Here is a 14,457-nt window from a genome sequence, read left to right on the forward strand (position 1 = left end):
AACAGCCATATAGGATGCCCAAATCTATCACTGCAAAATGATAATGTATATTTGTGTTCGGAAGTACAGTTTAGATTAGAATAGACAGATACTGAGTTCCAGAATTCAGATGCCTGCATCTCCAATAGTCAGCCAGCTAGTCAGTGCAGGCATGCAAAGGACTAAAATGTTGGAATCTCAGGTTTCTAATCCCAATTTTTCTATTGACTCACTACATGATCTTGGGCAAATCACTCCATCTCTGGGCTAAAATCAGCCCTGAAACAAGGGGACAGCTCCCATTTAAGCAACCAGGAAATATGACTGTTCATGCTAGAGCTGAATTTAGCCCTTTGTGTCTGTCTGCTAATCAGTAAAATGAGGCTAATAATGCTACCCTACCTGTAAGTGTTTCCACGGACTGCTGTGGCTCCCTCTGATGTCACGTAATGGTATGCAGGAGTCTTTGCCTCTAGCACCCCCTGTTGATCTGCTGTTTGGCACTGTGATTTGCCTGTTCTGTCCACAGTTTATCCTTCCAGCTAAATTGTGTCTAATCCAGACCTCTTCTGAGGTAATAAAAGTCCAACTAAGTGCATCATCTCATCTAGATATTTGCCTAGTTTTACAACAGGGCTACATAAAAAGCACTAACAAAGTCAGTGAGGTGTGAGGTTTTCTGCAGGAGTGGTGGGTGAAATTCTGTGGCCTGCGTTGTGCAGGAGGTCAGACTAGATGATCATAATGGTCCCTTCTGACCTAAATATCTATGAATCTATGAATCAGTACAAACTAAAATTTCATACAGACAATAACTTGTTTATATTGTTCTATATACTATACACTGAAAGGTAAGTCTAAAAGTCTAAATGTCCCAATGAAGAGATCCTTTCACCCTTCTCAGGCTACTCCTCAACCTGCCCTCTGGTGTCAGTCCTCAGCCCCTCCCCACCTCAGCTCAACAGTCCTTGTGCTGGGAAGAGGGTTATGCCCTTCCTTAGGGCTACTAGAGGAAACCCAGCCTCACCCTCTGGTCTGGTGGCCGACCCAGAGACCCCATGTTAAGCAGCTAGGTCTGTTCTTTTAGATGTGCTGCTGTTTCCCTGGGCTACTTGCTACCTCCAAACCCCTTGTGCTGTTTCCCAGGAGCCTGTGGTTAATACAGCCTCTCCTCTGGTTCCTAGACCTCTCAGGCTTCTCCCTAGGTCCTCCCAGCTCCTTGTTCCTCCCCTGGAACACCGACCCACAGTGCTGCCTCCCTGGGCCTTTCCCCCTTTCCAGAAGCCAAAACAGGGACTAACTCCATCCTTGGAGTCCTCTTTAACTTGCCTTCAGCAGGCTCTACCCAGAGAGAGTGAGAAGTCTATCTCCTGTCTCGTGGGTTTCCTTTCTCCTGAGTTCTCTCCTCTTTCTGTGTAGTCTTCCCTGACCCTTTCACAGCTGGGGTTTCTAAGGATAATTAAGCTGTCAGATCAGGATCAAATGATGGATAGTTGCTATATCACAAGCAGGGCTTAGCCCATCTCCCCTTAAAAGGCCACCCAGCCTGTGACACTACCTCTACGGGGTTCTGTGAAAATTAATCACTAGGGCCCAGATCCACAAAAGTATTGGGGGTTACAATGTTCATCATTGTGACGCCTAACTTTTAGGCACCTAAAAAATCACTGGAACTAAAATGGGAGCCACAAAGCCTGAATTAGGTGCATAGGTTCCCTATACAATGTATGCGGAGAGATAGGCACCTAAGAATGTGATCCACAAAAGCCAGCATGCTAGGCAGAGAGCAGCCTTAACTAGCCAATGGGAGATGTTCATGAGAGAGATGTGCAAAACCTCACCGTTCTCACAGAGTTAGGTGCTTAAGTTTGGGCTTCAGGAGACACCTATCTCTGCTTGCAATCCACAGCTGGGAACCCCTCTCCTGGAGGTGAGTGGCTTAGATGTCTATGCTGTTTCTTGCAAGATGAGTTAGGAACCTTCTTAACTCCACACAAAAGAGAAGGAGGAAATGCCACCTCTCTTATAACTTTTAGGTCAGTGGTTAGAGCACCCAGCCTAGGATGTGAGAGACCCAGGTTCAGTTTCCACCCTCTGCCTGATGGGGAGAAAAGATTTGAACAGGGGTCTCCCACCCACCCCCCAGCAGAGTGATCTAACCACTGGGCTATCAGATATTCTGATGTAGGTCTGCCTCAAGTTCTCCTGTTGAAGCTGTTCCACTTTCCATAAATAATTAATTAGTCATTGGAGCAAGAGGACTGGACCTCTCTCTCTCTCTCTCTCTCTGGATAAATACTAAAATAGTAATTGTGAGTTAAAGTGGAACAGCTTCAACAGGAGAAACTATGGCAGTCCCACAACAGAATATCTCATAGTCCAGTAGTTAGGGCACTCACCTGAGAGGGGAGACCCCAGTGCAAATCCTTTCTCCCCACCAGGCAGAGAAGGGAATTGAACCTAGGTTTCCCACATTGCAGATGAGTGTTCTACCACTAAAAGATATAAGGGAGGCAGCACCAAATCAGTTTTTGATGGGGTCGGATCCAGTGGGTGCACTGAGTGCATGTCTACTGGATCAGGCCCTGCAGGTGAGATAGGCATTCCCCCCTATCATCCCATGGTTGTGAATCCTGCTGGAGCTTAGGCAGGAGATAGGTATCCCAATGACTAGAGGGAGGCAGTAGTGCCCAGGCAAAAAGGCAGAAACATTGGTGCCTAGCGAACTTTTACAGTGAACATTTACGCACCAAGTGAATTTAGGATTTGATGGCAGCTGAGCAGTTTTGTGGATTGCAGTGGCTACTGGGACTGGGACTTAGGTGCCCAAATTAGGTACTTAATACCTTTGTGAATCTGGGCCTAAATGACTGTTCTAGTAAATAAGTAGAAACCAAGCTGTGATTAATGACTTCTTTACTATCCTAAGTCACTTCACATCTCTCAGAAATGATAAGAGATGGGACAGCTTTATACTGCCATCTTTCACACGTCAGAGAGGGGTACTGACATTGTTGCTTTCTAAGCATGGATTGCTCAATTAACCCATAATCCAGATTTAAACTTCCTTGATTTATCTAGGATTAAAACCAAGAAGATGGTTTTGGAAAACACAGCCCCCTTTCAGTGAGAGAAATAATTACTATAAATGTATTAAGTTGGGTTTTCATACAGAGAGGATTCTTCTTTGTACTTCCAGAGATTGCAGGTGAGACCATTCTTTGAAAGAAAAGTTCCTCCCCATCACTGTCACCTAGACTTCTGAGGGAATTAAAGAAACACTTACCTACCTCCAATTCACCCCCCCCCAACCAACTATAATGGTGGTTAAACCCCTTTTACTTACTTCCTAATAGAAATGGACCCAAACAAATAACCAAGACACAAACACCCTGGAACACTGAAAAAGCGTTGATCCAAGTCCAAACGTTGCAACTCATACCCACCTCCTACTAAGAAAAGAATTGTGTACTAAGAAAACTATGATGAAGGAAAAGCGGGCATCCTTCTTAGGTCAGAAAACCTGATTTGACATCCTAGGATATTTGCCCACGAACACATAGGCAGATATACTAGACCAATTCATTTTAGCAGTAACCAAGAAACTAATCCATACGGAAGACAGACTGAGAAAATAATTGCACCAAACATGGGAAACTGCTGGAATTTTCAAATATACTAGTGTACTGAGATGCTTCTGATGCATATCAGAAGAGGCTTCTAAAGTATCTGATACATTTCCATGGAAATCTTACTGCCTTTTTTTTTTTTAACTATAATTCTTCCAAAACGTTATCCCCAGGCCACTGGTAATTCTGCATCTAAACCTTCCAAGAGTCCAAACTAGCAAGGTGGTGAGTGCCATCAGATCCAATTAATCTCAGTGAGAGGTAAATATGCTCAAGAACTCAGAGAATCAGGTATCAAGTGTGAAATTCAGCCCTGTGGAGAGGTTCAGCAAAAGGCCTATGTACCGTTTACAGCACTTCATCCAAGTTCCAGAGCATACAGAGGAAAGAAATTTTTGCTATAGTTTTTGCGCATGCACACATGCGCCCACACACACAGAGCTTCCTTCGTTTCTTGTCTCACAACTTTAACGATACAAAATGACCCAATATCTGATGCCATAACACAATCTGTGTGCAGCAATCCTTCCAATCCCTTTGCCTAGAGCAGTGGTTCTCAAACTGTGGGTCAAGACCCCAAAGTGGGTCATGACCCCATCTTAATGGGGTCGTTGGGGCTGATGTTAGACTTCCTGGGGTCCAGGGCCCAAGCTGGAGGCCCACCACCCGGGTCCCAAGACCGAGGCCCACTACCCAGGGCCTGAGACCGAGGGCTTCAGCCCTGGGTGGCAGGGCTCAGGTTACAGCCCTCCCCTCCCCCCCCCCGGCCCCGCCTGGGGCTAAAGCCCTTGGGTTTGGGCTTCGGACCCCCCACCCGGGGTCGGGGATTTGGGATGGCTCAGTCTTCGGTCCGCCCTCCTCGGGTCATGTAGTAATTTTTGTTGTCAGAAGAGGGCCATGGTGCAATGAAGTTTGAGAGCCACTGGCCTAGAGACTAGACCCTCCTACAAGAAAACAGCAGCAATGCCAGATGTTATCGGTTTTATGCTGATCTCCTGTAAGCTACATACCTCCTTCTCTTAATACAGTGACTGCACTTAGAATGCCACAACCCACTGCTTCATTTCATGTACGTTAAGCACACTGCTGCTAAATCCCTTATTTGAAGGGTCTTAGAGGAAATTCAGAGCTATTAGGAGAACACATAAGAGAAGAGGCCTAAGAAAAAACAAGTCTCAGACAAAAAGCATCTTACCAAATCATATGGATTTCTATGAAGAAAGAGATACATAGGCTTCTGGAATACAGAGACAGGATGCCTATCATTTCCCAAAGAAAGACTCCTGGTTGTTGTTGCAAAGCTGAACAAGCTATACCTGAAAAATAATCATGGTACACCATTGTCTAGCTCAAGAGATCACCAGAACCTTAGGGCATACTGAGATTAAACAAGGCCCTAAATCACTCTCTTATGTGGACCAGGTGACAGCAAATGTATCTACCTACCAAATATTGAACACTACTTGAGCAGAGCAGTCAGGGAGACCCAGTTATGGAGAAATGGGAAATGTCACTTGAAACTTTTTATCTAGAAGAGAGGAAGCAAAACTCAAATTTTGAACTGGTTAGAGCGAACCAGTGAGAAACATCCTTCAGTACAGCACACTAAAGGATTCCAGATTCAGGACTTGTGTCCACATATTCATTATATTACCACCAATAACTAAGGTCAAGATATTTCTGGTATAAGGGAACAAGCAGCATGACCAAGAAAATAGAAAGTGGCATCTGCAAAAGAAAGATCTGGCAATATTTTTGCAGTGGGGCATTCCTAACAGAATGCTACAATGCAGACTTCCAAGAGTCCACTAAAGGGATGTGCAATACCAGCCAGCTGGAGCAGTAATTTGTGCAACTATGTCCATAGAAACTGTGAAGCTTGACTACTGCAAAACTCTAGTAGACAGGATATTCACTTTACTAACAGCAAATTCCATGGTACTAAACAAAACAAAAGAAAAAGAAATCCCTGCATATATAAATTAAATACCTTCCAATAAAAGATTTTACAGAGTCCCACACAATACGCAAAATCCTGGAAAAGCGATCTGTTGAGCAGGCATATTTCCTGACCTCACAGTCCCGCAGCTGTAAATATAAAATCTAATGAAGAGTCATCTTTCATACCTGATGAATCTCTTGCCATCCATTTTCGTCTTTGCAGCTGACTGTAGCATGTTCATGAAGTAAAAGTTCACAACAATAAGGGTCTCCTCCTACTACCGCGGTGTGGTATAGTGGTGTCAATCCACAGCTGTCCTTGTAGTTAGGAGATGCTCCAAGCTCTAAAAGGGTCTACAAGTAATTATAAATGGTGGACATGTCTGAGCAAATAACCGAAGGGCTCTCTGTATATTTATACCTTTCCAAAGTGCTGTTTAGGAGGTGGCATTTTTTGTTCCTGTTCTACAAGTTGGCTGAATGGGCTGAAGTACAGACATATATAGCTCAGAATAGCTGTGGCACAGTGCCAAAGGTCCATGGTAATTCAGGCAATTGGTGCACTCTGTGAAGTCCTAGAGTTGGTACTCAGGGGATCTGCAGGTGACAGAATGAGTAGCAAAGACTGCCCACTACCCATCCTGTTATCGAGTTGAAAAATTGGGTGTTTTAATAAAGTTGTGGCTTTTGGCCACTCTTCAATTGCAGCGTGCCTTACCAAAAACATTGTGTAATTTGAAATCATGTCCAGAAGGAAGTAATGGAATTTCATAAACACAAGATTTAATCTAGAATGTCAAAATAATCAACAATACCAGTTAGAGCGGGAAGAAAAAACAAAGGGGCCAGTATTAAAAAGATAAAATGTATGATTCATGCTATTGGCATTCACTTTCAAAGACAGATCATAGAATCATAGAATATCAGGGTTGGAAGGGACCTCAGGAGGTCATCTAGTCCAACCCCCTGCTCAAAGCAGGACCAATCCCCAATTAAATCATCCCAGCCAGGGCTTTGTCAAGCCTGACCTTAAAAACTTCTAAGGAAGGAGATTCTACCACCTCCCTATGTAACGCATTCCAGTGTTTCACCACCCTCCTAGTGAAAAAGTTTTTCCTAATATCCAACCTAAACCTCCCCCACTGCAACTTGAGACCATTACTCCTTGTCCTGTCCTCTTCTACCACTGAGAATAGTCTAGAACCATCCTCTCTGGAACCACCTCTCAGGTAGTTGAAAGCAGCTATCAAATCCCCCCTCATTCTTCTCTTCTGCAGACTAAACAATCCCAGTTCCCTCAGCCTCTCCTCATAAGTCATGTGTTCCAGACCCCTACTCATTTTTGTTGCCCTTCGCAACATTTAAACAGCATTTCCTGCAGACAGATCTTACACTATTTATCAGTGCACAAGATTAAGGCCATGTTTACACTACCACTTATGTCAGCAAAATTTATATCACTCGGGGTGAAAAAAACACACCCCTCAGAGACACAAGTTTCACCAGCATAAGTGATAGTGTGCACAGCACTATGTCAGTGGGAGAGCTTCTCCTGCCACGTAGTTACCAATGCTCATTGAGGGTGGTTAAATTATGTCGACCAGAGAGCTCTCTCTCATCAGCATAGAGCAGTTTCATGAGGGATCTTATAGCGGCGCAACTGTATTGATACAGATGTGCCACTGTAAGGTCTCTAGTGTTAACATAAATTATGTTTCAGAAGTGATGGTGAAACAGATGCTTCTGAAATGAAAGGGCCCTTTGTTGAATGCAAATCCTGAAAGTCAAAAGCCTAGGGTAAATACTTAAGCAACCACAGATTAAAAGATCCATTAAGGACAATATGATAATTAACTCCAAAGCATTTTCCTTTATATATTGTTCTGTATAAAATAATGCATAATGTGGCTCTGAGAGAATTTACCTTGAGGGTTACTTGGTTCTTGGCTCTAGCTGCTTTGTGCAGAGCTGTCATTCCATCTTTCGCTCTGAAATCTAAATGTGCCCCTCCATTTTTCAGAGTTTTAATCACTTCTACAGTATTATCATGCTGAGCTGCCAAAGTTAGAGGAGTTTCTAAAGACAAAAAGAATATAATGTGTGAGAAAAATACAAGCAACTTTAACCAAAAAAAGTATTTACAAATATTTCAAAAATATTTTAATTGTTAGATTTTAAGTATAAAACAGATGAAACACTGCCATAGGAATAGCATAAACTATCAACTTACTTCCTTCATATATTGGAACTATAGGTTTTGCTAAGACCGAGCCTTTAAAGGGCAATAGATTCAGCAGGTAGAATTTGGTTTTGTTTATACAGTAAAACCAGAATGTGTACCACTTTATGCATTGATTTCATTAATCTCTTACCTCCACTCTCTAGGTCATGGTAGTTGGGGTCCAGTCCCCGATCCAACATCTTTGTGATTTTTTCCACTGAGAGATGGTGAACATGATCCATAAATTTTCTCAAATTAGCCTGAAAGAAAGAGTGACGACTGAAAAGTCCTCAGATCGTACGAAGAATATTCCAGTTACGACTAAGATCTTCAGCTGGTATAATCTCCATAGCTCCATTGACCTTAATAGAACAGTGCCAATTTACACTAGTTGAGGATCTCTGGCCCTAAAATGGTACTCAATCAGAGCATAGATTCTATGGAATGCAATGGTCAAAATTAAAAACAAGAATATGTTGCTTACAACATTCAGGAAAAAAATTACTAGAAGTCCTATTCATAAAGAAATCAGACTGATAAGATGGAGATCATAATTAATCCGACCTGTAAGGGTCTCTGAAGATATGTATGTCAGTATTTATAAAACTGGTGATGTACTGAAAACTTGCTGGGTTTATATAAAGTTCATATAAAATTACTTGTAAATTTATGGCAAAGTCAAACATAGGAAATATACTGTTAGAAAAATTCTCAAATTGTAGTCACTGGACCACTAGCCACTCATGGACGTTTACTGGTGGTCTGCAGACTGCTCAGCTGGTCACCCGAAGCAGATCTCCCCCTAATTTTCCAGTGCTAAATTACATACTTTTCTAAATATTCCTTTTCCACTTAAGCAATTGCCTTAGTTGTTGCAAAGATGCTTCACATTCTACAGTCAGTTGTGAGAGGGGAGGCATTCACAAGACAACTTCTGTTTAGATGTGGTCTACATGAAGAAGTCTGAGAATCCCTGGTGTATTGAATATAAAATCCAAGTCCTTCAGGCTTTACTCACATAAGCAGTTCCTTGACTTCAGTGGGACTATTCACATGAACAGAGATCTGCAAGATCAATGTTAGAACTATCCAGGCTGCACTCTGTATGTATTTTTTAGACTGTCATTAGAATCAAAGGATTCTAATCAGAGGGTCATTGTGCATCTGATGTTAGTACTTTTCCTGCCAGATACTATCTTTCAGAAAATGGATGCTCTCCCTTATCACCAGTAAATTGTACATACCTTTGTATGAATCTTGGCCTGCTGTTTTTCATCAAGATTTAATTGCTTATACACTCTCTTCTTGTACCGAAACTGATAGGGAAACAAGGAGATTAAGTCAAAATTTCATATTTTATTTAATAGTGAAAAAGATCAGAAATTATCAGAATGTGGCATCTGTTAACAGTCATGTAGATTTGGGCAAACTTCAAAAAAGGGCTTGGGAGTACAGTTTAAATAAACAAATAATTAAATAAACCCCAAAATGTTAGAATGCTTAGAACCATACTATTGAAATTCTACAATCCTTATAAGCTAAGTTTATACTTGGTATAAGTATCCAGAAGTTAATGAAATTACATGAGGAATGAGTTTGGCCCCTTGAATCTACACAAATAAACTGGAAATACCATGTGAAGAGCTTTCCCCAAAGACATTTCAGCACTTTCACTTCCAGCCACAGACAGAAAAAGGAATTGCAGAGGTATGTGAAAATTTAAAACATGCATTTAAAAAAAAAAAATCAGCAGAACATTTCTGAATCCTTACTCATAGGAGTAGTTCTGTGGATGTTAATGACACATCTGCTGTGAGTAAGGATTACTCATGTGCATAAGGGTTACAGGACTGACTTTGGTCCAGCTGAGGCCAGTTCTTATTCTGTTCTGACCAGTTTGCCTATTGCTAGAGCAGACAGATCAGCTGAAAATTCATGGGGTCACCATTACACCATGATATATATTTACCACTGATCTAGCACACCACAATTTATAGTTCATTAGAATGCTAAATGGCTCTTCTGTGATTAATTGACTTTCGTGTAAAATGTATTTTTAAACATAGATTTCACCCCCACCTTTCTTCTCACAAGGCTAGATGGTGGTATTTATGACACCTCCCTGTAAGGGGGCAGTGTGGAGCTGCAGTACCCCCGGACGAGAGGTGGGGAGATTGTGCTCCTTGCCCATTGTGGTGCATAATCTATTCCATCCTAATGAATGAAGTAGACTGTTTGCTCTGGTCTGTTGGCCTCACCCTGTACAACAGTGCAGGAGGGTCACGCCATGATCCAGGCAGTGTGAATGCCTCAAAACAATAAGCTTTTGCATGACGTGCAATGTTGAGGAAGCGTCTTGTGTGCCACTACACAAGGTCCCTTCACTATCTGGCCCATAATCTTTCTTGATTATGTCTGAAGTTCAAAGCCCCCTCTCTCTCCTCCCCCTTTTTTTAAAAAAATATTAGCTTTTCATGGAATTTCTGTCTCTTTGTGTTCATTAAGATTCTACTGTAACTACTATTCATGCTCTCAACATGCTACAGTTTTCGGGGGGAGGGATAGCTCAGTGGTTTGAGCATTGGCCTGCTAAACCCAGGGTTGTGAGTTCAATCCTTGAGGGGGCCATTTAGGGATCTGGGGCAAAAATTGGGGATTGGTCCTGCTTTGAGCAGGGGTTTGGACTAGATGACCTCCTGAGGTCCCTTCCAACCCTGATATTCTATGATTCTCTGAACTGGTAAATACATGTTGTGAATAGAAACAAAAATAGATCTTTGTTTACTAGGTAGAATTCAAAGAGTGCCATGTATTTTTTGGATAGGGCCTGAATATCAGCTTTTCGGGCAGAACACTTTCATCCGTTACTTGCCATGTACTCGAATACTGCAGAGAAAAAGGATCCTTTCCCCATTTATTGCACATAGAGGAATTCTGCTGACAAGTCCTCTACTGTTAAAACAGTACTGTAACAAGTGCACTGGCGAAAACAGTAGACTTAAATATAGTGATTATTTACTTTGTTCAGGGTTATAGCACACACATCAGTGACTGACCCTCAGAATTCAACTGGTAGAGTAAGTAGGGCTCTGAATTCTCACTTCCATTAGTTTTACACCAGTGTAAATCTACTGATGTCAGACCTGCAAATTTCACTTATTTTTCCTGTCTACTATAGTTTTTTGGCCTTTCCTAGAGAGAAAGTTGAGCAATTACTGACTCAGTGTAGGAAGTATTACATATAAAATCAGAGAGTAATTTATGTGAGTTAGGGAATAGCCGAAATATAAAAACATTTCCAGATAATCTCCTGTTTCCCTAATTTTACTCAAAATTTAGATTACTCATACTAAGGGCTTGTCTGAGCAGTGAGGTAATGCACACTACTGGCAGGGATGGGAGGGTGATTTCTAAAACACACTGATGTGTAGTGGCATAATTGGTCCATGTAGAGCCTGCTAGTGTCCACTTAAGGTTCCCTAGGGCAGTGTTTTTGAAATGGTGGGTCCCACTCTGGGAGTTGTGACGCACTCAGGTTTGTCCCATATGCCAGGTTGCAATACCCACACCTGGGAGTCAAGCCAGCACCACAGGACAGGAGCTGTCATTGCAGGGTAAGTGTAGGGCATCCTTCCTCTCCAATCCCCTGTCCCCTGGTTCTCCCCTCCACATTAGTCCCATCATCCTCTAGAACTTTCCTACAACCCTCTGGTGGATCGGGACCCACCATATAGGAAACATTGCACTAGGGAATTTTTAATGTGCACCAGCAGGCTCTACATGGACCAATTAATGTGAATTCTGGATTTCACATGGCCCTTGCTATATGGTGTGCTACACAGTCATTTTTTCAACTAAAAATCCCAGTGTATCAATAATGAGCAAAATAGGTCAAGCAACTGGTTACTTGTTCTTTCATCTGGGAGAAACCATCAGCCCTTCCAGTCCTCTCACTCATCAGAGGGTGCCAGGATTTATATAGTCCCTTTTCCCAGAATGTCTTGCTTTATCTCAAGACTACACCTGGCTGTCCAGGAATGACATTTCCCAGCAGCCCATCATTGCTAAGGGGAAAGAAAAGTTCCAGCATGCCCTACAACTGGAACTGCAGTCTGGTCCTTAAAGCATAGTTTAGCACCTTAGATTTCTCCATCAAATCATAAAAAGTGTTACCCTGAAATGTCTTTCTGTCAATCAGTGATCATGACTCCTGTTCTACTGGTATGCCTCCAGAGGAAAATTCTGGAACAGAGTAGTGCTGGCCCCACAGGTTTCTAGTATTAAAGGGCTGGTACATCCCACCACAGAAAGTCATTGAGCCTGATCCTTAACTTTTATGTGAGTAATGCATAAAATACCCCCGCTGAAACAAACAGCATTACTTGTGTGAGCAAGGCTTCAAGGTCAGCCCTTTGAACACTACTTCTTGAGCGTAATTCACATCCATTTAGAAACCTCAAATAATATTTACTATATATACATATCATACCATAAATAAAAATGTTTCAGATAGTAAAGCTTTAAAATTTTTACAGTTGTATTAAAATACCTCTAAGGAGGGAACACCTTTATTCACTGGTTGTGGATATTCCCTAAGGAGTCGTTCCTCATCCAAAAATTTCCCATCTCTCCCGTTGCTGGCAGGCTGAAACAGCCCATAATTCAGGACATCTTTCAAACTCTGATTCAAAGTGCATAAAATTCGTTGTTTTGCTACCCACACTGAAGCTTCAGGATTAAATCTAATGCATTTCTGTAAAGCCAAATAAAATAACACGTTACAAAACTTATGAGAGATTTATAAAGATAATTCTAAAGTAACAAAAAGCCACATAAGTAATATTGTGAGAGCCTGCAAAGAGTGCACAGAAATTAAATACAAATGCAATATAATATACACTTGCATATAAAGCAGAAAATTTTGCTCAGCCACAAGGCAAAATATTCCACAATACTTGGTATCTTTCATTTTCAGGCACATGTTCACAATACCTTATCCAACTTTTTCTAGACAAAGAGGAAGAGAAGAAAGCATATAACTTGAGCTCAAAATGAATGAGATCAGCTATAACAAATTAAACGAATAAACTGTACTTGTCTGCATTTCCCTGCAAAAGAAGCTGCAAATCTACATTTAATTAAATTCTAAGACAAAGAACTGCATTAACAAGGAGATTAGATTTCAGACATCTGTTCCTTAACAACATCAAACACAGAGGTGCTATAAAAACATAGGGCATCCTGAGTTCTTTCTCAGACTTTAGAAATCATATCTTCTTTCACAGATCATGTGCGAGTACGCAACATCTCTTGGTACAACCCAGGGAAGGCAGGCTAATGGGACTTCAAGCACCCTTTCGATTTTGATTTTGTTTGGTGACCCGTGTAGCCTCCCGCATAATTTACATTTAAATTACAGCAGCCTGTCCTCAGCTGCCTTTGTGTGGCCGCAGTGATATGTGCAGTGGGCCTGTCCTCTCACCTTGATATGCCCCTCCCTCCTTCTGCACTGGGGCTTGCAAAGAGCATGGCATAGGGCTGCTATGTCAGTCTCTCTCCTGGACAATTACAGACTGTTCTGGTCCCCTTATGTTTCCCCAGCAGAATACAGGGGCTGCTCTGGGGCCAAAAGAAGTACCCCCAACCCCAATAATATTCCAAATACAAGAAAAAAATCAAAATACACATAGCAGCCTTAACTGTGACCACAATATGAACTCAGCTTTCCAATATGTCATTAATTTCTGTTTAGGTCATTTCTGAAGATCTCTATGTTCTTAACAATTATATTCTTCAACTTGCATTTCTTCTATATGTAGATAGTAAGAACGGAACAGTACAGAAAAATACAAATTGACACCTTACAGGAAAAGGAAATGCTTTTTTTAATCTGCCGTATCAACTTAATTTACAGCTTTCTATAGTACTCATCTTTGCAGCATCTGTAGGTTACATATTTTATAAATTCTCTAGAGATAAATCACTCATATGTAAAAAACTAAGCACTATGAATTTATTAATGATAAACATGTCAATACTTGACAAGATACCATGCAGTTCTGAAAGCATGAACCTCTGATTTCATACATTTAACCAAATCATACAAATGGCTAAATCAAGTGCAAAATTTACCACTTTATAGGTTTATATGGCAATGTTTCTTTTCTAAATCAGTTTCTCCATTTGGGGGAAATAGTCCCATTAGTGCAAAACATTCTTGGATCCTGAGAGGCATGAAGGACTTTCAATTCTCCATTAATTTCACTGGGCATTGCAGGTGCTCAGCTGGTCATCAGCATATCTCAAGATTTTGCCCTATAGAAATAGGAGTTACTAGCAGCGTCTCGCCCTGTATATTATTTGTGTGGCAAGCTGACCTGCTCACAAATTCCAGTTTAGGGGATTGCAATCAACGTTTGGCTCTGATTCTGCCAATTATTCCTCAAATTAAAGATCAGTTGACACTGATGATTAGGTATCCTCTATACATCTTTGTTGCCTGGCAAGAAATGTTCTAGCTAAGCTGCCACGATAGCATCACACAATCACCCATTTGCTGAAGGAATATGGCAGGCTTATGAATACTAGCTTAAATCCAGCTCTACAATGCTTTTTTTCATGCGTGGATCATTGGGGATCACATCTCAGTTTATTTCTCTTTGTGACTGGTACGAACTGCAGTTTTTT

At 41.5% G+C, this 14,457-nt stretch overlaps 1 protein-coding gene across 4 annotated transcripts in view; it reads right to left on the minus strand.

The window, feature by feature from the left end:
- SHANK2 (SH3 and multiple ankyrin repeat domains 2) overlaps positions 1–14,457 on the minus strand; it is a 539,125-nt gene that overhangs the window by 495,157 nt on the left and 29,511 nt on the right. For all 4 annotated transcript variants that reach the window (XM_075129488.1, XM_075129487.1, XM_048855923.2 and 1 more), the window contains exons 2-6: positions 12,320–12,523; positions 9,015–9,086; positions 7,922–8,030; positions 7,474–7,625; positions 5,736–5,903 (exon numbers count right to left, since the gene is read on the minus strand). In XM_075129488.1, the coding sequence (XP_074985589.1) occupies positions 5,736–5,903; positions 7,474–7,625; positions 7,922–8,030; positions 9,015–9,086; positions 12,320–12,523 (705 nt within the window). The remainder of the gene's footprint in view (positions 1–5,735; positions 5,904–7,473; positions 7,626–7,921; positions 8,031–9,014; positions 9,087–12,319; positions 12,524–14,457) is intronic.

Source organism: Caretta caretta, chromosome 6 (genome assembly GCF_965140235.1).
Source record: "Caretta caretta isolate rCarCar2 chromosome 6, rCarCar1.hap1, whole genome shotgun sequence".
In the NCBI taxonomy this organism is placed as follows: domain Eukaryota; kingdom Metazoa; phylum Chordata; order Testudines; family Cheloniidae; genus Caretta; species Caretta caretta.